The following is a 23,501-nucleotide window of genomic DNA, read 5'->3' as shown; positions in this document are numbered from 1 at the left end:
TGAGTACCGCACAGAAACAGTTGCATAGAGCAGGTGATGACTTGGAACGACTGCCCTTAACTATTAGTCCTATGTCGTAATTCCTCTCTGAACACATAGCCCATCAACAGTGGCTCAGCTGTGCATACTATGTAATCATAAAGTTGCATGGGCTAGGCTAGTTCTGGCTTTAAGCCTAGCTTGCTTATGCAAATACCTCTCAATTGGGAATGGCTCTAGATCATCTCCCTTAGTACATAGTTATGGTATGGGTTGTATATGGTGTTAGAACACTTCACTGGGCTAGCCAGCTGGGGGCCTCCCATGAGGAGGTCTGTAACACCTCTTCCAGGGCAAGAATGGTCAGGCTGAAGTGGGGAAAGAATCTAGACCTTTTTGTCGTTCTGTTCTTTCCTGACCGCTGACGTCGTCTTGTGGTGTTGTTGGAGGCTACCAAGCTTGATAAGGCTCCAGGTGAGGTGGCCGCTGCTTGTTTTTGCTGGCCCTCATCATGCTCTTGGAAGCCACAGGCTGCCCTACCCAGCTAGACTCTAGTATCCACAGTAACCTTTAATTCAGGTCTGTCCCTGTTAAGATGCAAGACGCACAATGTGAGTCACACAGCCCTTTATTTATTCCAATGCAACTGCTGTGAACCACTCCTGACTTCAGGAATGACTGTTCAGTACGAAGAAACTGTGATTCACAAAATCCCTTGCCATCTTTTGGAAAATACAGCAGTGGAGAAGTTAAAAACTTGCAATCAACCACACTAGAAAAGTGTATCCTTGAGATTTCTAGTTGAAGCAGATTTATATGCAATAGTCTCAACAGCCACTTAAGAATTTTGAAGCTCAGTGCTTCCAAGCTGCAGCCAGAATCGCACTGCTAGGAGCTCAGAGTCTGCATCAGTTGCTTGAAGTCCATTTGCAGCTTCATAGCTGCATATATTTACTGAACATGTTGCCCTGAAACTCTGGGTGCTTCAGTTATTCAGGACTGATGAGTCAAGAGCAGACTTCTATAAAAAAGACAGCAGTCTGTAGTACAGAAAAGAAGAAACTAGCCATTCCTTTCACAGAGGTATCTTTTGTATAAATTTTCTGTACCACAAGAATGAAGTTGCAGCACATAAGCCGTACCTATGAAAGAAAACAAAACCACATTTACACCTTCTTTTCAAGATGGGACCTCCCTAAGTCAGCTGCAGTGCAATAAGACACAAAACCTGTCAAATCACTGTGCAAATGTTACTTAGGTTAAAGCTTTAGGCTTTTGCAGCTTAAGGGCTCATCCAGTCTCACTGGTGCAGGAGCAAGAATGCCAGGCAAAGCCTTACATTCAAAAGAAACGCGTGGAAGGTCAAATGCGGGCTGGGTAACTCACCAGGTGATGATGTACTGCATGTGCTCATTTCTCAGGCTCACTCTTGTCTGGCCTCCGATGGGCCCCCCTGGGACTGTGCTTCCTGTAGGTACAACACAGTGCACAAGTTAAATCTCTAGTCTGCATCGCGTAAAGCTGCCCTTGCTGTGAAAAACGGGATGAAGGTGGTCAGTCATGTGGATACCCTGCTCCTCTTCCTCAGCCATAGTGTTCCCAAGTTCCCAGCAAAGCCAGAGCTGTGGGGCAGGCAGCCCTACAGAAAGTGGCTGGTTGTGCTCTAGGCATTGAACACCACCTGCACCACTCTGAGCGCGCTACCGTTCCCAGTGCTGGCTGCCTATCACCTTCAAAATAGCAGACCTAGCAGAGCACACAGAGAAGAGAAAGATGCAATGCCTTGTTGGACTTGATCTTGAAGGTCTTTTCCAACCTAAATGATTCTATGATTCTACCTTTCCAAGTGCCATGGGGAAATAACTGCAAGTAAGGGGAGGGAGACCAATGTAAATTGGACATGGGATTGGGTTCCTCTGTGACTTACTGAAATCTGCATCGATAAAGATGGGCTCAGCGCCGGTCACCTTTGCCATAGCCTCCAGGTCACGGTAATGCCAGCGGTTTTTCTCAATGTTATTTTCAGGCACAAAAGGTTTCCGGGTTTCTGATAACCTCACTACCCCAGTGAGATCAATTTCACCTTCAATCTGAAGAGAAGTGCAGAGGAGAAAAAAGGAATCTTTCAAGGTTCATTTCATATTCTGGCATACCAGGTCCTGGTAGAAAAACAGGGCTCTTGCGGGGTGATTATAAATCAAGTGGTTGTGCCCTGCAGTGGGGTAACACAGCAGGGAAAAAAGCAGATCAGGAACAGCTCCCTGTTTGTAAAAAGCATTATTTACTTAACAATAAGGTGGGAAGAAAAGGTTTGCTGCCTTTGAAAAGCACAATGACTGTTTCAAGTAACCTCCCGTGACGCAGAACCGTGACGCAGAACGTGGCTGCTGCCTTTCTGGGTTTGTCAGCAGTGCCTCTGGGTTATCAAAGGGCAAAAAGTAACACATGACATTCCCTGTATCCCCCTTACCTGTCCCTTCAGCCTGGTCTCCGGTTTCATTTTCTTTTTGGGCACAAATCCTCGGTTGACTAAAATTGTGACCCTAGAGTTGTATAAAGAAGTATGGCTCATGAGTGAAAGGAAATTTATTCCTCCTGCTGCCTAGAACTAAGTACCAAAGGAAGAAGCAACCCGTACGTTTGGTACCACTTTTTTTTGTCATCTCAGAGCACATTATAGGGGAATTTAAATACAATTTCAAACCAAGCCTCAGTGACCTAACAGACTGTGAGAGATTCCTTTTAAGGTAGAGGGACTGATTTATATAAACCCAACCACCGTGATTCGGCTTTTCAAAAGAGAAGTAAGTTTCTCACAAGAACCATGACTTTCATTAACTTACCCTAGTTCTGTGCAGTAGAAAGGAGTAATGACATTTGCTCCATTTTCCGGGTGGGATGTCAGTCGCCCGGCTTCTCTGGCTTCTCGCTCAGGGTCCACAAGTGACCGTGGCAAAATATAGAGCTCCTTGGAGTGATCAAAATGCCCTCGGACCTTTACAGGTCTGTACTCCAATTCCTTCAATTCCATGGGGCTGCATGGAACAGGATGAAAACAAAATCATGGCTGCGACAGGCAAATCAAATTAGGGGATTTTACTGTGGGATTCTCCTTTTCCCTAATGGTTCACTCTACAGCCAGTTGCCAAACAGAAACAGAAGACAAACACCTCGTGGAATAAGCAGCTGGCTTAATATTTTATTACTATCACAGTAAATCAAATCGAGATGATCTTGAGTATCCAGAGAGCAGTTCTTTGCCATGATACCTGTAACCCAGCGCCACTTCAATGTCACACACCACTGATCAGCAGGTGGATAGGCTGCATGTGCATCCAGCCAACAGGGAGTGTTTCTTTCCCATCCCAGACCATGAAATTGAACAACTGAACTGTTTTGACAGTTGTGCCATACGGCCAAGTGACCTTAAAAATCTGTCTCATATCTAACACAACTGCTCTACACCTGGGGCAGGGCCTGCTATTGATCCAAGGCTCCCTGTTGCAGGAATAATCCCTGTGGGATATCACAGACACCAGCTACCAAGTCCTCCTTCTCCAGGAGGATTATGTATGGTATGAACTACATACCACATTCTCCTGAACAGAGATCAATCCTTTTTACATGCATTTACAGTATCCCATAGGGAAGTGTTCACTTATTCTTTTACTAAAAATAAGAAAATTTAACAGGATGTCTATCTCTCTAATTTGCTTGCATGTCCTGATTCCCATTGCATTCCTTCATTTTCATGCAGTTTAGCTTAGCATAAGCTCATTAGTGCAGGGACCATATCTAATATCCCCAGCACACTGTCAGTGCTCTGTAGACAATAAACTATCTCAGGTTCCGTACTCTAATGTCAGAGGGATGGGCTCTGATGTAATTCTTGATGCCAGTTGTGCAATCAAATCTAATTTCCACTTTCGTCGCTGAACCTGAAAGTACACAAACACAAAAGTAATTCCTTGTGGTAGAACAGAGCAATGTAATAACCCCAGCAAGCCTTAAAATCTTTCTCATAAGTTTCTCCTCTGACCCTAAAGCAGGGTAATTGGAGATATGGAAATGGAGGCTACTGACTTTAATTTGAGGAAATATTTATACTGAAATGCAGGTGTAAAAAATAAGAATCTTTCCTTTAAAGACTTGCAAATGGACACTTAGAAAACAGAAAGGTAGGTAAAATAACACGAAATCTTTACCCTGTATGTGATTTGAATTAGATTAAACAGCCAGAGATGGCAAAACCTGGCAGACCTCAAATGCTCATCTCTTGAAAAAATGAAGTATTTCTTTGTACCTGCCATGTGCCGAGACAGAATGTGGTCAGAGGGACCAGGAAAAGGCCCCATTTGAGTACAAAGTCCTCTCCAGATGCGTCAGCAGCTGTTGTAGAACTTTGTGGTCTGCAGAACCTCAAACAAACATCTAGAGAAAAACAGAATGAGGAATAGGATTTGTACAGGAGAGGAGATGCCAAATTCCTGCAGGAAATGTCACCTCTTGGTATAAGTTGGAAACAGGGCAGAAACCCAAACAAATCTATTCTTACCTTTAGTCTGCTGGATCAGACCAGAACCTGCTTTAGTTAGGGGATACCCAAAAAATGTTCTTCTGATCAAGCAATGTGACACCTACATGAAATAAGAAAGATCCTTTGTAGTGTCTCTGCTTTGTAAAATTTGTAGCTAGATGATACCAGTTGCCTCAATGATTGCATGTTTACGCGTTAAGCCTCATCTGAGCAACCGCCTGTGAAACACTACGGGTTAGGTTATAATTTAAAAAAAATAAAATCAAATTCCAGTTACAGAGCTGACTATAGCACAGCAAATGATCTTCCCCTTTCCATCCATGCTATCAGCAAGCGTACACACCATCTTAATTCGTTCTTGAAATAAATGCCAGCCGAGCACTTGCCCTTCCCGCCATGCTGGAGCAGCACAAGGACAGATTTACAGCCTTTTTGACATCGATTCTGCTCACATTTAGCGCAGTGAAACCGGTCCCCACGCCGCGACGGAGGAGGGGGGCACCAACCCACCGCGGCCAACGGCCGGGCCCCGGCAGCCGAAGGGCGGCGGATGGCGCAGTCCGGCCGGGCGCACGGACAGCGCCGAGCACCGCGGGGGGACGGGCCCTGGACAGGATCGGGGCCTTACCCGGCCCGGCGCCGCTCCCCTCAGCCCGGGCCCGGCCCCGCTCCCCTCAGCCCGGGCTCGTTCCCCTCAGCCCGGCCCCGCTCCCCTCAGCCCGGGCCCGGCCCCGCTCCCCTCAGCCCGGGCCTGTTCCCCTCAGCCCGTTCTGGCTCCCCTCAGCCCGGTCGTGGTCCCGTTCCCGCTCCCCTCAGCCCGAGCCTGTTCCCCTCAGCCCGTTCTCGCTCCCCTCAGCCCGGTCCCGGTCCCGGTCCCGCTCCCCTCAGCCCGGGCCTGTTCCCCTCAGCCCGTTCTCGCTCCCCTCAGCCCGGTCCCGGTTCCGTTCCCGCTCCCCTCAGCCCTCACCCGGCCCCGGCGCTCCCGCAGCAGCCGCGGCCCCGCGCGCGGCAGCAGCAGCAGCCTCCCCGTCGCCATGGCAACGCCGCCACCGTCCCCCGCGCCGCCACCCGCCTCCGGCCCAGACCGCCCCGGTGCGGGCAGGCAGTCAGGCCCCTCTCTAGCCGCCTCTCTCTATGGTGCCGGCTGCACCCCGGCGTGGCCGGCACCGGAAGTTGAGGCGCTCTCCTGTCTGGCGGCGCCTCTCTATGGCCGGGCCCGGGTCCCCCGGCGGCGCGGCCATGGCTGAGGTGCCCGAGGAGGAGCGGCTGTTCCTGCGGCAGCACCCGCTCCTCACCCTCGCGGAACCGGGCAAGGTGGGGATGGAGCCGGGCCGTGCGGGGCTGAGGGGCGCCTTGAGGGCCGGGGCCGTCCCCGGAGGCGGCCCTGAGAGGGGCTGGGGCCGCCTCCCTGAGGGGTTCGTGAGGGAGGGCCGGGGCCGCGTTCCCTGAGGGGGCCGTGAGGGGGGACGAGGCCGGTTGGTAGCAGGCCGGGGAGGGTGCCCCGGCAGATGGGCTCGGCCCCAGTGAGCTCCCTGGCCCGGAGGCTTTTCTCCCGCTGTGGAAGTCGGAGGAGGGCCGGGGAGGAGGATGCTGGTGGGAGCTGGAGGCCTCTCTTGCCCTCCCCAGCTCTGGGGCAATCCCCTGGGCTTCCCTGACCAGACATCGTTTTTCTTCAGGTGAGATGCAGGCTGACAGGCCACGAGATGCCATGTCGGCTGTCGGAGCTGCAGGCTTATACTAATGGCAAGAAGTATCAGCGGCTGATAAAGACAGCCAGAGAGTTTGACTATGGCAAGTTTGAGCCCCATATAGTGCCCAGCACAAAGAATCTGTACGTATTCTTCCTCCTGTGTGTTGTGCTTTACACTTTGTTCAATCTCAGGCATAAAGTGGTCGAGCTTTACACAGTTCTTGAGTCGTTATGGACAGGGAAAGTATTTATAAAGTATTTATCAGCTTTGAGCACAGTGCTTATAAGTGAAAAGTTATTAAGTAATAGCATACTTACTTAAACTCTGTTGCTGGCTCTTTCTTTCTTTCTGTGTCTTGTCAGACACCAGCTGTTTTGCAAGCTCACTCTCAGACACATCAACAAGTTTCCAGAGCATGTGCTGCGTCATGTCCAAGGGAAGCGCTATCAGAAGGCCCTAAAAACATGTAAGTAGCTTTTCTGAAGATAAAACCAGACAACTTTTTTCCCTGACCTGTTGAGATTCCATGAGCTCTACATGAAGGGAGGGGGTCAGTTTTCTTTAGATTGACAGTAATGTACTGCTGTTGCTGTGTGTGCTCCTCAGCTAGGAAGAAAGATCCCAGATGTAGGGAGCAATCAGCCACTAGCAAATACCTTGGAACATCCTTACTTGAGAGGAGCAGCTCTAAAACTTCCCCAGAGAGGGTGGTTCACATGTCCAGCACAGTCTCTGTGTTAACGTCTTTCCTGCCTTTCATGGTCCATGCTATCACTGTAGATTACATGAATGTATATTGGAGTTGGAGCTTGACATACTTTTGAGTTGCATTTAATATAAGCTAGAGATGGAAATGGAAAGGACTCGGGTGACTGGGTGGCCTTGCTAAGTGCTGCCCAACCCCTTGTGCTATTAGATGAGGAGTGCCAGAAGGAGGGAGTGGAGTACATCCCTGCCTGCTTGCGACAGAAGCAGCAGAGGATGCAGCACCCTGATGAGCAAATGAACGGGAGCAGACAGCCTTCCAGAAAAGAGGAATTCTGGGAGCCAAAGTCCAGCGATGAGGATGGAGATGAGACGGATGACAGCATGAGTGACCTGTACCCACGTGAGTAAGAACGTTGGTATCATCTATGTCCTGAAGGGAGCTTGTCGGCTAATTTTGTCCAGGCTTCTTTATACTGCTCCCTGCTACTCACGTGACTTCCATCCAGTTGGGGTTTCTTGGGTTTTGGAAAAACTTACCACTGCAAAATCAGTAATAGCAGTTATCACTAAGTAATAACCAGAGGTGGATCACATAGGGTGTGAGGGGAGGGATACAAGATCCATGGGGATTTGCTGCTTTAGGTATCTCTACTTTCCTCGTTTCTCAGCAAGTCCTCGGGTCTGACAGAAGTTGTTCAGGGTGTTCTGCTTGCTTACATCTGGAGGCACTGCCTTGCTGTAGGAGAGCAGAGGTGTAACACCACAGAACGGCCTGTGCTGGACGGTTCCCAGAACGAGGCTAGTGAGAGAACCAGGCGCGTTTCTAATAAAACACCAGCGTGTTTATTTCCCAGGTATTTGAGTAGTGACAAGTATATGGTCGGAGACTGGAAGCAGCTTGGTGAATCACCCTTAAGATGCCCTCAAAGTGAAGTTAGGAGGAGGCAGAGCCTGTGTGCACAGAGAACTGATCATGAGCTAAATCTTTGTATTTTAGCTGCACTCTTCCCAGAAAAAAGCCCAGCAGCTCCACAAACCACAAAGGGCAGTGATGACTTTGCAACAGACAGCGAGGATGACAGGGCCAAGCAGAATGGTGATGTGAACGGAGAGGACGGTGGAAGAACGGATGTCAGCAGAGCAGTTGGCAACAAAAGGAGAAAGGTGGGAGTCACACTGCTGCGTGCAGCAGGACGGGAGCATGGAGCTGGGATCCCATCTTGTAGGTGTTTGATCTATTCCTGTCTGAGAACCAGCAGAAGGTGCAAAGCTGTTCAGAATAGACTTTCCCCATGTGCTAGCTGCTAACTTCCATCCTGAGGTGCGAATTACTATCAGTAAATGTTTATCCTGCCTGCAGTAACTAGGGGTGTTCCTGCCTGTATAAATAGCTCAGCTTTGGTGGGATTCTGCCGCACGCTGCCTTTGCAGGGAGACTGGAGCGTGTCTTGTGGGTTCTGTAATCTTCCTCCTCATTCACAGATAAACACAAGTTAAACCCTTTTTAAGTCACAGGGTCCTTCTAGACCCCTTTTTCTGCCTCTTTTGAGGAGCTGGCAAGGTCCTGCCTTAGAGGACATACCCTGATACTTCTTAGTTTGGGAAGCAGGCAGATGTTACATATGTAAAGATGGATAAACCTTTAAGGCAGCCTGAGGAAGGGGCTGGATCCTTTATGACTATCAAACTGGAAAGTGAAGGCTGGATGAAGTTTAGGTTAGTTTCTGTGGGGAGACTGTCACTGTATCTAATGAAACCATAAGCCTGTCAGAGAAAGGGATGCTAACTGGCAGGGTAGGGCAAGGAGACATCCTGGCTGGCTCTGCGACCAGGAGACCACACTCAATTTCTCTTCTTTAAGCTGGCTTGGGAAGGGCTGGATTTGGGTTTTCGAAATAAGCTCATTAACTTTTTTTTTCTATAGAAACAGTCAGGCCCTTTAAAGAAGAAATTCAAGAGTCATCATCAAAAACCCAAGAACTTCAAGAAAGCAACGAATGGCAAATAAATTTTATGATAAATATGTGGCCTGAAGCCTGTTGTGTAACAATTCCACAGGGTGCACAAGGCTGGCTGAAGTGTTTGCTCCTTCCAGTTAACTGTTACAGCTGGGGAGGGGAATAGCAGGGTGGAATTAAGTTGTATTCTAATAGCCATGAGCCACCCCCCACCACCAAGGGAAGGATGACTGCTGCGGTCAAGCACAGGCTGCCCAGTGCTCAGACCTCCTTATGGAAGGATGGTTTTCAGGAGGTGGGAGAGAAAGTACACAAGACCACTAACCAGCATTTCCAGGTAGCCTGTGGAGTGTCACCAGTCACACACGCCAAGTGGATACAAAGATGCCATTGTTTTATTTTGATTGTTTCCAAAAATCAAAACATTTTCAAACACAACTAAGGTACAAAATACAGCATAAAATGAGAATTTATACTTATTTTTTTTTCCACATAGAAAGCAAAAATATATTCAGAATGAATTCCAGAACACTTTGCAGAGCCAATTGATAGCTGACATCCTGCTTGTGAGAGCTTCTCAGCCACGGGGAGAGGTCACTGTATTTTTGGGAGATGCATGAATACAGCAGTGCATGTAGGAAACCAGAATCTTCTGCATCAGGACTCACAGTTAGTAAGTCTGCATATTGCGCTGCCTAGAAATATCTTATATTGCCTTCCACTTAACTGTGCCCCTTTAGTACCGAAATACTTCTGCTGCAAGGGACAGTGTCAGTTCCTTTTCTGGGGCCTTTTGTTGGAGAGGGGACTTGATTTTCAGAGGAAACTGATCAATATTTCAGACTAGTCCATCATCCAGCTCCTTAGTTTGACAGGACACAAGCTGAAAAAGCCAACTTAAGGGCTACTTACAGGAGTCATTTCTATCATTCCATTTATAAATACTACAAACATCAACAGCAGTTGAGATATCCGAGAATGACTGCCTCGATGTATTCTAAAACCATTCTAGGACCTGCAGTGAAATTGAGCAAAAGCATCCTGTGCTGTGTATGCACAACCTAAAGGACCAGTTTGTTTTGCTATGAAGACAGGCACAGTGAACACTGGAGGTGAAAACTTCTCCTGCAAAACTGATTTAAAAGAAAGCCTTCTATGTGACCTGAACTTAAATGCTGTCTCCCCCTCCCATCTACCCCCCCACACCAATCTGTTTCCTTCAGCAGCAGCATATCTTGCTATTACATAGGCTATTTTCCCCTTAAGATGATGAAATCACTGGTTTAACATTCAACAGTGCTCTTCTATTTGTCATCAGTTCTTTCAGCCTGTTTTTTTCTCCTAAAAAGCAACCGTTAAGCTGAACTGTCCAGGTTAGTGTCCTTACCAGGAGACCCTGGTAAATAGCTCCTGCTGGCAGTGTTCAGCTGAATTACTCATTGAACAAACAGTTGAGCAGCTTTCTCAAGGGAGACAACAGTGCAAGGATCAATGTAATGTTAGCAAGTTGGTAGGGCTCACACTTTCTAGAATTCTTTCATAATCTAGTGAAACAGGTTCACCTAGTTGACTAGCAGAGGACAAAATGCCTCCTCTGAGCAGCACTAAGCATGTTCATGGCACAGAGGTCATGGCACCAAGAGGTGAAAACAGGGCCTTCCTCTCTCCTCACCATTATGCTGAGGAGTTCCTCCCTCTGAACATGCAAGTTACATCCCTGGCTGTTTATTCACTGCACAGGCTTTGCACTTGCATTCTTCAGCTATAACCATTTGCATACAGAGTTGAGAACTGGGGCTATGGCAGCACACAGCTGACTTCCATGTTTCCTCCCTACACATCTCAGGTGTGGTGCAAGATGGCAGAGAGAAGGGGCTGTACTCCAGGGTTCAGCACCCCAGCTCTTCAGCTGTTCAGTCAACAGCTGAGAGACTGACAGAAGTGAATCTAAGCAGCAAAGACTACAGATTAGAAGATTGACTGCTCTCATCTTGCATGTACTGAGTGCAGGGAAAAGTGTTTTTTTTGTAATTCTGAAGACACTTTCACCAATAACCTGCAATTCAGATATGAATTTGGGGCATATATGGATGGAAGCTGGTTAATAGCAGAAAGGAGCTCTTATTATGGAACCTGCAGCACAACAACTTAGCTCCCTTCTTGGGAATTCAGGAGGGGCAACTTTGGGGAAAGAATGCTGAATAAAGAGTTCTTTTGGCACAGAATTTTCACAGAATTTAACATTCTGTCTCTTCGGGAGTATCTCCCCCCCTTCCTTCTTGAAATCTGATTAGCCATACAGGCTTCCTGATTAGTAATACAGGATTCTCCCTTGTTACCCTCAAGAATGGAACTGGGACACATTAGAAAACCCTCTCCATTTTCTTACCTAGAGGGGGTTACAACTACTTTCAGGGTTTTCTTTTGCCTTCTATTTGGGGGCAGGAAAGACCTTCCCTCTTGTTAAACAAAATGGAATTAAAGGGCTCTGAGCAGCAAAACAACAGTGATTTTTTTTTTAATGCTGCTTTCCACCTTGATAAGCAATGCTATAACCAGCAATGGAACTCCTTATGCACAAGACAGTTTTGAAGAGGGTGAGAAAGGGGATCCACTTTTTTAGTTATAGCTAGAACCCATCAGCACACTGAATGATACAGCTGTATCTGCTCACAGTACTTCAAATTTTAAAATGTTGCTGACATTAAAGACAGCAACTGTTCTACTGCAACTCACTGAAGCATCAGCAAAATGCAGGTTCCTTGGGTTAGTTCCAAATCTAGGAAGTTAGAATAAGCCTAGGCAACATTCCTTGAAGAAACAGGATTTCATCTATTATATTACTGGTGCCACTGTAAATCAAATTCAAAACATCTGTGCCTTTAATAGGAAGGGGGCATGTACGTGTAAAATGCTGGCAGTTTTTGTTGAATCCATAGAGAATCAGTTCTGGACTTAATATGTTACGTCCCAAGAAGTGTTGCTATTCCTGTTACCACTCTTTTTTCTTCTCATCCATGGAGACTCCGCCAGGACCCAGTGCAACCACGAGGAGGAGCCCTCCAATTACAGACATGGTCTGGAAGAAATCGTATTTGAGGAAGTCGTGCATGGGCTTGTAGGCTGGGACGGTCCAGAAGGCATTGAAGTAGATGTTGATGCCAAACAGCCAGATGACTAGAGTCAAGGCAGCCAGCTTTGTCTTGAAGCCAATTGCCACGAGGATAATCAGGGCTGTGCCCACAATGTTCTGCAGAATCTGCAAGGAAAAAAAAAAAAGCCAACAAAAGCTTACATGTGGTTCTTAAATAGATACACAAGCATCAGAACAGAGCATGGATAGGTTCAGCAGAACAGGTTGTCATGGCATAGATGATCTAATAACTTTTTCCAAATATTAATTCTACTAAAAAATAGACTTGAATGATAAGCATTGAGCAGGTCCTGCAGCCAATCTGGGAGTTGGTACTGTATTCTAGTTCCTTAACTCATACTTTTATACTGAGATACTTACAGAAAAGAAGTTCATATCAAAATGTAGCAGTGTCATGAACATGAGGACCAGCAGCACACGGCCCCCCAGCTGCATGTACTGCTTAGGAGAGCTTTCCCGCATGGTAGGGACACCAGCAAACATGCTCTTCCCCTCTGAGCGTGACTCAGCCAAAAGCAGCAGCAAGCCTCCCCCAAGGGCAAGGTTCCTACAGAAAGATAAAAATGGGTAAAAAAAAAAAAAGCAGTTTACTACAGTTTGCAGTGATCTATACATTTAAAGTCTTATCTGACAATTTCAACTCAATAAGAATCTGCATGCTAGTGAGGAGTGACCTACTCTGCACCTTGTGATGCATGTCTGCATTAAACTTCACAGCTGAAACAGCAGCACCATACACAACAACGATTTACACCAGCCTGTGCAGACACATACAGCCTGCCAGGGAAGTCCAGCACCCGCAGCTCAGGCACAGTTGCTTAGCATCTGTTACAGCACAAATTTAGTTGAGTTGAAGTTATTCTGTACCTCAGGTTTAGCCATTTATGCCAAAGTAGTTCAGAGGTTGCTTTGAGAAAACAGAACAGCAGTGCTGCTGAAAGAAGTTACACATTTACAGGGTTGTAGTAAGCCTGGAGTATAGTTCTTGTGCTGCCCCCTGCCCTCCTCTCAGAGGAGAGAGGTGAAAAGGTAACAGCCAACCATCACTCAGGATTTGACAAGAAAGCTCATGTTTAATAACCTTGTCTTCTACTTAAGAGAAGTTATCAGAGATTTAAAATCCCAGAAACCACTCTAGTATCCACATGCTTTAGTTTTCTTGGAAAATGGCTTCAGTCACGCATAAGCACAGTTGCTATTTTAGCCATTTAGGAAATAATAGCAGCTCACTGATCCAGTTTAGACAGTTTTTTTGTAAACTCTTAGCAAGGAGGTTAGTAGCAGAAGCATTTAGATCATAGTGGGTTGGGACTAGTCTTTCCCTTCTACAGTACTGAGACTGCTGTCTATGGTTTAACACAGACTCTACTGACTTTAAGTGCTGTCATTTCTTGTTTAATGTAAATGTGTAATTTGTGAAATCTTTCTAGTAAATACTATGTACAAAGATCATTTCTTCTGTCAGCTAGTGGCAGTAACAGACAACAGTCTTTATTCTGTTTTGATAAAAACTTTAAGAACTAGGCATACCTCATCAAGAACTTCAGGTCCCATAGAATGCTGTATGCAATAGTCTAGGCGAAAAATAAAACAGGTTAAAACACCATGTAAGTTACACTGAAGTTCTGAATTTATCTTATAATCTCAAGCCCATACTATCCATAGCAAAGTCAATTACAAGTATATTATACAGAAGGAAACAAGGCAGGTTACATCAATGTGGTCCAGTGAGTCAGTATAAAACAGGGTACAGAAGCCAAAATTTGACTTGTGCTTTAGCTCCCACAAAAATTAATCGGTTTTGAACACAACAGATGCTACTAGCTAGGATCCTTTGTGATGGGGACAGTCCTTTATAAAAGCTGTGTGCTGAAGGCCAAAGCAACTACAAGTTCCACATTTGGCACATTACCAACATACAGGTAAACTGCAAATTAATTCTGCTAAATTGGTCAAGTGTTGAATCAATGTCTCCAGCTGACTAATTGCAATTACAGCCAAGGATCTATTGGGCACATCAGAAGAACAGAAGCAGCAAAACATTTCAATGCCAGTGAGGACTGCCACTAGGCCATGGTGGAGAAAAATTCCAGGGTTATGAACGAGTTGTATTTAAATTCATGCTGGTAGTACTGGGGCTAAGAGAGAAGATTTGAAAGATATGGTTTAGAAGGGCTGAAGACTTAAGCCTCCTACCTGTAATGCTATAATTCCAAACAGTCCAAAGCAGGCATATTGCACAAAGTTCCTACTCAGCACCAGGATACAGCCGCCTGAGTTGGGGAAATTGAACACAGTTACACTTCTGGCTTAACAGGAAGAGATGCTGCAGGAATGCTAACTTGTTTTGAACTGAGCAGACTCCGATTTCTTTCAGCTGTGCATCAGTTGAAACATCAGGCAGGAAATTTTAATGGCACATTGGCACAAATCAGTTTGAGAACCAAGAAGTTTTAGTGCATTTTAAAATATAATTCCAGAAGTATCTTTCATTTTACAAAGGGTAAGCACATGCTGAATGCAGTCCCCAACACACAGCACTGTACAGCAGCTATCAGCGTTAAAGCATTAAAAGAAGTTAAAAAGAAACTCAACTCATCATGGATTTTTTTTTTTTTTTTAAATGAGAGAACTGTTAGGGCAAACGTGCTGCACTGCTTTTCCTTGAAAGCTTTTGTTTTATATCCTTCCTCAAGTCTTCTGTCACAAAGCACTGACAACCTTTGCCACTTTGACATGAGGACTGGTAACTACACTAAGTTATGCTGACTCTCTACACAAAAATATGAGGGTAAAAGAAACCCAGACACAAGACAAGAAATTGCAGAGTAATCAAGAACAGTAGATCAGGGACATAATATAAACAGAAAAGAATTTTACTTCTCCATTTCTGATACCCTAAGCCCACCTAGCACACATATAGAAGCTCTGCTTCTGGGCTTATTTTGATTCCTGGGCTTTGAAAATCTCCAACACAAGCACCTAAGGCTTAAGTGTACCAACTGCAGGATAAGACTTTGCCATTGAGATTAATACCCATAAAAACAGGAGGCTGAGAAAGTCTTAACACTGTCCTTTTTAAGAAAAAGAGTACTTCATTTACAGAATTCGGGGGGTGTGGTATGTGTTTATAGATGCACATACAGAATTGAAAACAGATTGTCCTAATGGATTCTTGGCATCTGACTCAGAGGTAGTATGTCACAAGAAATTCTCTAAGACTGCTTCCAGGAAAGGCTGAAGCAGGTCATTTAAGAGTTCTTTTCATTCAGCCCATGTAGTACTATCAGTTCTAAGCTGTCAATGGCTATTAAGAAATCAGTGAAGCATCCCATGCTTACATGATTCACAGTGCTTACATGAGCCAGGGTGGCAGACACACTGGAGTACTCTGGCATCCACCTTAACAGCCTTAGAGCCACTTACTCAGCTGTCCGAAGAGATTTATGAACACAAAGATGGAGGCCAGGAAATAGCCACAGTTCCATGTGCCATCAATGTAATCCCTCTGTTCACTCCACTGGAACCACATGCGGATGCCATCCTCCAGGAAGGTGCTGATCAGGCACAGGCGGGCCACGTGGGGAAGGTACTGCTTCGTCACCCTCAGGAACTGCATGGGCAGACAGCATCATTAGCAGGGAAGGAAGGCAAGGCGATACTCGAGGCATAACAGATCCATGCACTCTGCAGACTCTGAGGTCAGCAGTTCTCATGCACACAGGGTCATCAACATCTAGAGAGAAACACATACTTGGGACTTGGATTTAATGAAATTTTTCTCCACTCCAGTTTGAGAACACTTGGGAGCAGTGGGAGAAACCTGTTATGCTCCACCCAAAAAGCATTTTGGTCAGGGACTTGGGAGAAAAGCAGAATCCAGCAGCACCTTTCCATATAAGAACTGTGTTTTGACGGAGCTCGTACTAGATGAAGGCTGACCTTGGTTTTAGTTTGTCTATCTCAGGGTTTCATGTTACAGCTCAACTATCAGATAGCCAGGAGCTGAAAGGGCAATCCTACTCCCACCCACATGCTCAGGCACTCAACAGCCTCTACCAAACTGATTCAGGGAGTCAGGCTGACAGAAGACTAATTCTGTACAAATTAAACAACATTAATAAGCTTTTTCCAAGCTAGTTCCCTCTAACAGCTCAGAAAAGCAACAGTGCAAAGCACGTGCACTTGCGTAGCAAGAACAGCTATTCGACCAGCATAGCTGTTGCATGAAATTGCACCCTCTATCCTCTATGCAAGTATACACAGTTTCTACTTCCATTAAAAAATAGCACCCTCTGCAGAAAGAAAATAGGCATTTATATATACAGTTCGGTGTAGTAGTTAAAAGGAAATATCATCATGCAACAGATGCTGAGCCTTAGTTCTTGGGAATGCAAGATGTATCTGGTCCCACATACCTCTTCATCCTGTAAGCTCACTGGTTAGTTTGCTCTACAGTTGCAGTAAGTATAAAGGAACAAATACAGAATTGCCAAACAGGGTCTAGACTAGCATGGTCTATAGGACTGTGAGGTGCACAGGAAACCTTACTGCCTCTGGATCATGACAAGCATTTAACTGTCACCCCATTTCCTAAACAGCACTGGTTACTACTTAATGGAGACTTTCACTAGGATTTGCATTGTCACTCTGAATGCAAGCTAGCACCTGGCTGGCCCATTTCATGCACAGGTTCTGCTTAGCCAGATCACTAGGAGGACACAGTTGGAGTCAGTGTATGCTGCTGTTTGAGTAAGTGCAATCTAGTAAGAAACAAACATAAATTTAATCTAAAACTAACTTTACAAGATTATCCAGCAGGTTTCTACCTTCAGGTGACAGGAACAGTTTGGGCAGGTTGACACTTGTGAAGGTAAATGCCATGCCACAAGCCTTCATGCAGAACTGCCAGACTCCACAGAGATCCCTGTGTTAGAACTCCTAGGAGAAGGAGCCATTTAACAAAACCCAATTATCCCACACAAAGTTCAATGTGTTGTAAGGCACACTGATTCATACAGTTTATGCAATATTAGAATACGTCAAGCATGAAAAAGGGTGGGGGAACCCACATGTGTATAGGTGTCTTCCAGACAGCATTGAACTATATTATAAAAAATGGACAGAAAAGGCACACAAACCTTTTCTTTCATCATTCAGCATTTACACTGACTTCAGGTTAGACAATACAGCTGACTGGTTTCTTTCTGGCCAGAATACCCTTTTTTTTTTTTTTTTAAAAAGTTCTGGCAGCATTGCATGCTTTCAGCACATATGGGAATATGGAAAAAGGAGACTAATGCCATTCCTGAAAGTTTATTCTTGCCACAGTAATTAGCAAATACTAAAGGCTGTTCCAAATTCTATGCAAATGACAAGGCTTGCTTACTGCGTAACTGAGATTATCACAAGAAAAAAAACCAGCAAACATGCTTAATAGTTAATATTGGAGCAAACTACACTAATTGTACTGCATGCATCCAGAGTCTAAGGGTCAAGATTCAAGTTAATCAAGTGCATTTTAAGTGCAGCTGTACTCTGACTCAGGGCTGCCACTTCAGGCTTTTTTAAGCCATGTCAACAGTTAGATGAATGAGTCAGAAGAAAATTTGTGATCTTTGTCACTGAATGAGACCCACATCTTGGTTTACAGTTTTCTCCTCTCCTGGATTTCACTGTGCATTGGGGCAAACTTGCTGAGAAATACTAAGGATAAAGTTGTTTTGGAAATAGTACAAAACCAAAAGCAGTTTGTAAAATAAGTCTGCCTTGTCAAGACGCAGAACAGGCAACTTTGGTCTAGAAGGAAATGAAAGAGGACAAGTGCTGGGCATCTGTAGGAAAAGGAAAAAAACACTGCTGTGGAAAGGCTGAAAAAAGAAGCAAACATTAGAGAGGGTATCTGCCTCCAGGCCTCATCTCTGTTGCTTCTTAAGTGGGTCATGTGAGCTGATCTCATCTTCCCTTTCCCTGAAGTCAAACAACTGCCAACAGTCCAGGTGAAGGAGCCAACAAGGCATTTAACATTTACCTGTTCTCACTGTATATAGAGGGAATTTAATGCTGTCTATTAAACATGAGTGTGCACATCCAATCAGCTTGAGACAAGTCAGAAAGACTGAAGCCCAAGGCAGCTGCAGTGCTAAGCAACCTTATCATGACACACATCATCTTTGGACATCCATAACTCATGTAGCTGCATTTACTGAGCTACACGCAAGTTGAAACCCCTGCACGCAGCAAGCTTAAAGTGAATAAGCTTCAGAAACAGACTGTATGAACAAAATTCCAAGCCAAAAGAACAACTAGCCATGGAGATCCAGAGAGAAAGGAAGAGAACAATTACCAGATAACAACAAGAGAGCATCACAGACATCAAGTGATTTTACAATTAGAGGATTCATGTATAAGTCACCTAAGTAATTTAGGTAAGGACAGAGTAACTTATAAGAAACAGATCTCTAGAAGTGGGACTGAACTAATAGTACCAGACACCCTGGTTTTGTCCCTATACATCACCAGCAACATGCGGCTCAAACACTGCACCCTGAAACCACTTCCTATTTCCTTTATGATTCACACAGATAAAAGCAGCACATAAGGGAAACTTGGTAGCTGCAGTTAATAAACATATCCAACTAAGACATGGGACTCAAAACATGCACTACACTGAGCACAATACATGCAAGTCAAAACAAAACTGTTGAGATTGATGGACATGGCAGTGTTGAACTTACAACATCAAGTCTTTGGATGGCTTATTCTGCTATAGGCTTTGCATCAACTGTTCTTGGCACATACTGCCTCCTTGCAAGAGGCAAAACATCTTGAGAAAAGACAAGAAAATGCTAAAGTAAAACTATTTTAAAGAAGAACAGCTGGTTCTGTGTTGGCAGCCAAGTCACTTACATACACCAGAGAGGCTTTGTGTTGCCACTTCCCCCTCTAACAGGATTAGAAAGGCAAAGATAGATTTAAATGCTCCTTGCAGTTTAACAAGCAAAGATGCACAAGAGGATCCAGGGATCCCTAAATCAAATCTCTGCTCAAAACCCATTCTTTTAAAAGGAGGTTTGAAATAGTCAAATCCATAAAAAGGCCTCCCCAAAGAGAGGTAATATCATCCTTTCTAAACTACATCCCACCTCCAACTGTTTCAAATTTATTAAAAATCCAGTCCATTTTGTTGAAAGTGTACATACTGTAGCATAATTACAGGTATTTTAAGACCAATACACAGCCAGGAGTTGGGAATTTTTGCTGTCACCTAGGTATATTCTGTCCAAACAGAGAAGCCTTTTCTGCATGTGTACACGTGTGTGTTCTTGGATCAGGGAAGTTATGATCACGGTGATGAACAGCAGTCTGCAAATCTGCATAGAAAGCCCTCTTGTGGGCTGCACAGCATTATTAGTCTAGAGCTTTTGATAAAGGCATATTCCAAATATCTACCTCGTAGTCATTTAAGGGATTGCTTTGTTCTGGGAGGACAGAGACCTCCAACAGCCTCAGACACCAGTGATCTTTTCTGGAATAGGATGCTCAACCCTCTGGCAGAGAGAAAAATCACTTCCTTTCACCAACCTGTACATATCCACTGAAGGAGATCCCACCTAATAATCACAGGGACAGTAACACCCATCACATTGGGCTAATCAATGTCTACAAGTTATTTGTGAAAACTGGGAACAGAGGCTTTCCCTCTTATTTCAAACGGCAAGACAACAGCTCTGACCACTAGAACATTGCCAGCAGTCTTAATCAGGTTTTCAATTGCAGGAAAATGTCTCATGACAATGCTTTTCACTTCTAAAGCGTGCTTTATACCAATTCCTTTTTCCAAAGGGCTATTTATTAATCAAATCTTTAAAATGGGATTTATTAGTCATGTTTTGCATTTTGCTATCTCTCTTCATGGGAAGATTCTTCCCCAGCCTAACCAGAATACGCTATTTGACTTATAATGATAAAGGATCAGTGTACTGATCCTTAACTGACTATGTTATCAAGAGTTTCCAAATTCAGTTTTTTTTAATATAAACCACAAAAAAGTTCAGACTAACAATGAAATGTTTTCTTTTCCCTTCTGTTTTCTGCAAAATAGGATACAGAGATGTTACAATTAGCTGAACAACGTGCATCAGCATTTATGTTGGAAAATTAAATAAAACCCCCAGAGTCTGGTTCTCCCTTAGAGTCCTTTCACTGCAGTACAATGACTCAATAGTCTCCTTGCATTTTTGTCCATCATTTTTTTCAGAACAGCAGAAATACCAGGCACCCACATTCCTAAAGATTATTACAGACACCAGAAAAGTTGTTTGAGATCTGCTCCCTCTTATGGGATTACAGAGGAGAAACAACCAGTTCTATAACCCTAAACAATCTGTACAGACCCCAGATACAGCCATTTCCAGTACAATACTGTCAGCAGTACATGGTGACTGCAATGAAGGGCTTAGCATGTAACATTTTAACAAGAATCACTAAAAAGGGGCTTAACTTCTCAGTATGTAAATTATTTAATTAATAACATCGGGCTGGTCTTATGGGGCTTAAAAACAAATCAATCCATAAAGCCTGTAGCTGGGCATCATTCTGAACCAAGATCCCGATTTCCTTGCACTGTGTATCACTCAGATTTTAAGAACCCTTATAGCTTTTCCTGCCCTCCCTGATATCTAATAAGTTGCCTTCTCTGAAATCAACAGGACCACCCCCAACACCCACCAAGTAGCTGTCTCCTCTGCTGCAGTCCCTGGAAACTGCCAACAGCACAGAGCAGAACAGCTCGCCAGCCATACTGTGCACCTGCAGGCTACAAACTCATGCTACAGCCAAGCTAAACCAATGGTTAGTTCTCATCACAAGTGATCCCACCACCAGCATTGGTGCTCACTTGACCCAAACAATTTGATACTTGGAACTAACAGGAAAAAAAAAAAAGTCAACTCAATTTTTTTTTTTCCCCCGAGAGTTCAGCTCTCTAGTCCAGTGACAGAAAGTGCTAGTGAGAGAGAGAAAAGGGGAACACCATCTTGGGAAAAGTAGGACAACCCCTTTCACTGATAGCTAGCTGTCAGGCAAGCTTAGCCACCTTGTAAGACCATGCCTTCAGTGCACTAGTTCACCTCTGGATTAAGAGCCACTCGTTACTACTTCAGGGGAGGCTTCCGACAGTATCTTGGCATCCAAGGCATAATTTGCCATTTCGAATGGCATTTATAGTATTTGGGAAAAATTAAGCTTTAGTGTTTGAATTTAAGGAACAGATTATTCTTGCTTTTGTAAGAGACATTCAGGACTTACTGATAAGCCATGGAAGTAGCTGTAACATTTTACCCACAGGGCTTTTAGGCTACAGAAATTAAGACTCATTAGGTCTTGAACATTAGTACAGGGAGTGGAGAAAGCAAGGATATCTTTAAGAATGTATTCAGCTCCCAGAACAGCCATTGTCCAGCTTCACTACCTCCGCCTCCATCAAAGGGAGTTTCAACATACTTTCAGTCCAAATGTTCCAAGTATTTTTTTTAATCCAAGATGAAGTAACAGTTTCCATAATGCCAAGTGTTAACTTCTCAATATATACCAAAGGTTATTGTTTAGTAAATCTCTGCATTCCTACACTGGCATCATACTGAGTTTTCACAGCACACACAGTACTGGAAGTATCTGACCGAGCTACGAGGCAGCTATTTGGAAGCAGAATTATCAAAGGAGTTAGTTAATTTGAAAGCCATAAAAATTGTTTTGCAATCTGATGGGTAAGTATATGCAAATACTCCAAATTCTGTACTACAGGACTCATCTTTAAATAGAATGTGGCCAAGCACAAATAAAGTTGTGCCATTTAAAACTCATTTCAGGAGGAAGCAAACTGCATTTTTAGCTGGACAAAAGAGCTTTCAGTAGTATGAAAAAAGAGGCGTTAAAGACATCTAGAAATAGTCACACAGGAATAAATAGAGAGGTGTTATAAAAAGGTCAGGACAAGTGTTGTAAGTTTTGGCAAATTATTTGAACACTATAGTGATAATTTATTTTCTCCTCTAAAAAGGAGTGTGAGGAAAAGGTAAACAGAGGACGACAAAGATGATCCAGACACCCCTCAAACTGAATACTCCACACACCATGAGAAGCTCTGTCTCTAAAACGAGTCTTCCACCTGGGGGTGGGGAGGAAGTGCAGAACAGGTTTTCCCAGTGAAACTCAGTTAAAGACACAGAGGCAGCACAGCCCCCTCAGAGCTGTGACGTGTTATCGTTCACCACACAAATCACACTGCTTCAGTCAGAGTTGTAGAACCAGGCAGAATCAGATTTTCCAGAGAACTTGCTAAATATGATTAGATGGTGCCTCTTACTTTCAATTAGATGAATCACCATGACAGTGAAGATCTTTCTAACACCATCACCAGCAGATCAGCTACTTACACTCAAAATATTCCTGCTCTCACATATAATAAGAGATCACAAACTTCTATTTAAAAAGAGAAATCCACAAGGGCCTCCACTGAAATAAATGTAAAAAGGATTACAAGACAACATCAGCTCATTTTCCTCTCCTTTTGCCCCAATGCTAAGCACAGTACTATGCTGCTGGCAAGCCTCTTCCAGTCTAGGTCTCCAGATATCAGTCAGGGTTTAGATTTTTTGCTTTCCTGTCACCACCACCTCACCCCGGTTTCCCACACCCCTTTATACCCTATTTGCCAGCCTAGACGGCTTACAAGAAGACGCGAGCAGCTCGGCCTCCTGCTCTCCTTCCACTCATTCACTCCCCGGGAGAAGCCCAGTTCCTAAGGAGAACTGGTTCGCTTCGCTGTACCAGCAGCTCAAGAACACCCGCAGAGCTCGCATAAGGGCAGGGGGCAGCCGCTCCCGCAGGGACCCGGCCGCTGGGCCTGCGCCGGCCGCCCCCACTCGGGCGGTGAGCCGGGCGGTGAGCCGGGCCCCCAGCCAGCCTCCCCCCCCCCCCCACCTCCCGGAGACGACGCGGCCGAGGAAACCCACAGCCCCGCCGGAGGAACAGCCCCCACGCCCCCGGCCGCCGCCATGCCAGCCCGCCCTAACGCGGCCAGGCTGGGCCCCTCAGGGCGGCGGCCTAACCACCCTCCCCTCAGCGCAGAGCCCGCTGAGGCGCCCCCTCACAGCCGGCCCCAGCGCCCGAGGAAGCGGCCCGACGCACAAAGGCCGCCCGACCGGAGAAGGGAAAGGCGGGCGGGGACACCCACCTGGTCCGCGAAGTCCTCAGCGGTGCTCATGATATCGTTCTGGCCCATGGCGGCGGGGGAGAAGAGGGGAAAGGGGAGGGGGAGTGTTACCGGCTGCTGCGCGCCTGGGGCCCGGCCTCACTCTCAGAGACGGCCGCGGGGGAGAGAGACAGAGAGAGGGCGGGCGGGAAGGAAGGAAGAAGCGCCGGGCCCGGCCGCGCCGCCGCTCGGCCGCTGCTGCTGCCACGTAGGCCAGCCC

At 45.3% G+C, this 23,501-nt stretch overlaps 3 protein-coding genes across 4 annotated transcripts; 1 reads left to right on the top strand and 2 right to left on the bottom strand.

Annotated features, from left to right (window-relative positions):
• Positions 1–591: 591 nt before the first annotated feature.
• Positions 592–5,662, bottom strand: LOC128154325 (surfeit locus protein 1). The gene is made up of 9 exons (XM_052814783.1): positions 5,484–5,662; positions 4,535–4,616; positions 4,283–4,410; positions 3,835–3,917; positions 2,823–3,014; positions 2,450–2,522; positions 1,907–2,069; positions 1,366–1,447; positions 592–1,121 (listed from the first exon to the last, which is right to left on the bottom strand). The coding sequence occupies exons 1-9, from the start codon at positions 5,550–5,552 to the stop codon at positions 1,055–1,057; spliced, it is 939 nt and encodes a 312-aa protein (XP_052670743.1). The 5' UTR covers positions 5,553–5,662; the 3' UTR covers positions 592–1,054.
• SURF2 (surfeit 2) lies at positions 5,651–8,938 on the top strand. Of its 2 annotated transcripts, XM_052814784.1 has the most exons (6): positions 5,676–5,830; positions 6,193–6,347; positions 6,570–6,673; positions 7,124–7,315; positions 7,913–8,079; positions 8,840–8,938. In XM_052814784.1, the coding sequence occupies exons 1-6, from the start codon at positions 5,723–5,725 to the stop codon at positions 8,921–8,923; spliced, it is 810 nt and encodes a 269-aa protein (XP_052670744.1). In that variant the 5' UTR covers positions 5,676–5,722; the 3' UTR covers positions 8,924–8,938. The 2 variants fall into 2 exon arrangements, with proteins under 2 accessions (XP_052670745.1, XP_052670744.1); XM_052814785.1 differs by lacking the exon at positions 7,124–7,315 and having other exon boundaries at positions 5,651–5,830.
• A 308-nt stretch (positions 8,939–9,246) lies between these two features.
• On the bottom strand, positions 9,247–23,495 carry SURF4 (surfeit 4). The gene is made up of 6 exons (XM_052814786.1): positions 23,264–23,495; positions 15,454–15,640; positions 14,224–14,300; positions 13,558–13,601; positions 12,388–12,574; positions 9,247–12,132 (listed from the first exon to the last, which is right to left on the bottom strand). Exons 1-6 carry the CDS (start codon positions 23,309–23,311, stop codon positions 11,866–11,868), a joined length of 810 nt encoding a protein of 269 aa, XP_052670746.1. The 5' UTR covers positions 23,312–23,495; the 3' UTR covers positions 9,247–11,865.
• Positions 23,496–23,501: the final 6 nt, after the last annotated feature.

The sequence above is a fragment of the Harpia harpyja genome, chromosome 19, assembly GCF_026419915.1.
Source record: "Harpia harpyja isolate bHarHar1 chromosome 19, bHarHar1 primary haplotype, whole genome shotgun sequence".
Classification (NCBI taxonomy): Eukaryota; Metazoa; Chordata; class Aves; order Accipitriformes; family Accipitridae; genus Harpia; species Harpia harpyja.
Note: the sequence above shows the minus strand (reverse complement) of the source record. Positions and strands in the feature narration are given on the sequence as shown.

Coding starts and splice junctions, on each gene's coding strand:
- SURF2 (XM_052814784.1), top strand. CDS start 5,723: ATGGCCGGGCCCGGGTCCCCCGGCGGCGCGGCCATGGCTGAGGTGCCC. Junction 6,348..6,569: donor GTGCCCAGCACAAAGAATCT/GTACGTATTCTT, acceptor GTGTCTTGTCAG/ACACCAGCTGTTTTGCAAGC. Junction 8,080..8,839: donor TTGGCAACAAAAGGAGAAAG/GTGGGAGTCACA, acceptor TTTTTTCTATAG/AAACAGTCAGGCCCTTTAAA.
- SURF4 (XM_052814786.1), bottom strand. CDS start 23,311: ATGGGCCAGAACGATATCATGAGCACCGCTGAGGACTTCGCGGACCAG. Junction 15,641..23,263: donor CTGAGGACTTCGCGGACCAG/GTGGGTGTCCCC, acceptor CTGCCCATGCAG/TTCCTGAGGGTGACGAAGCA. Junction 14,301..15,453: donor AAATCTCTTCGGACAGCTGA/GTAAGTGGCTCT, acceptor TCCCCAACTCAG/GCGGCTGTATCCTGGTGCTG.
- LOC128154325 (XM_052814783.1), bottom strand. CDS start 5,552: ATGGCGACGGGGAGGCTGCTGCTGCTGCCGCGCGCGGGGCCGCGGCTG. Junction 3,015..3,834: donor CCCATCCCTCTGACATTAGA/GTACGGAACCTG, acceptor TGTTCCATGCAG/CCCCATGGAATTGAAGGAAT. Junction 1,122..1,365: donor ATGCAGTACATCATCACCTG/GTGAGTTACCCA, acceptor TTTCTTTCATAG/GTACGGCTTATGTGCTGCAA.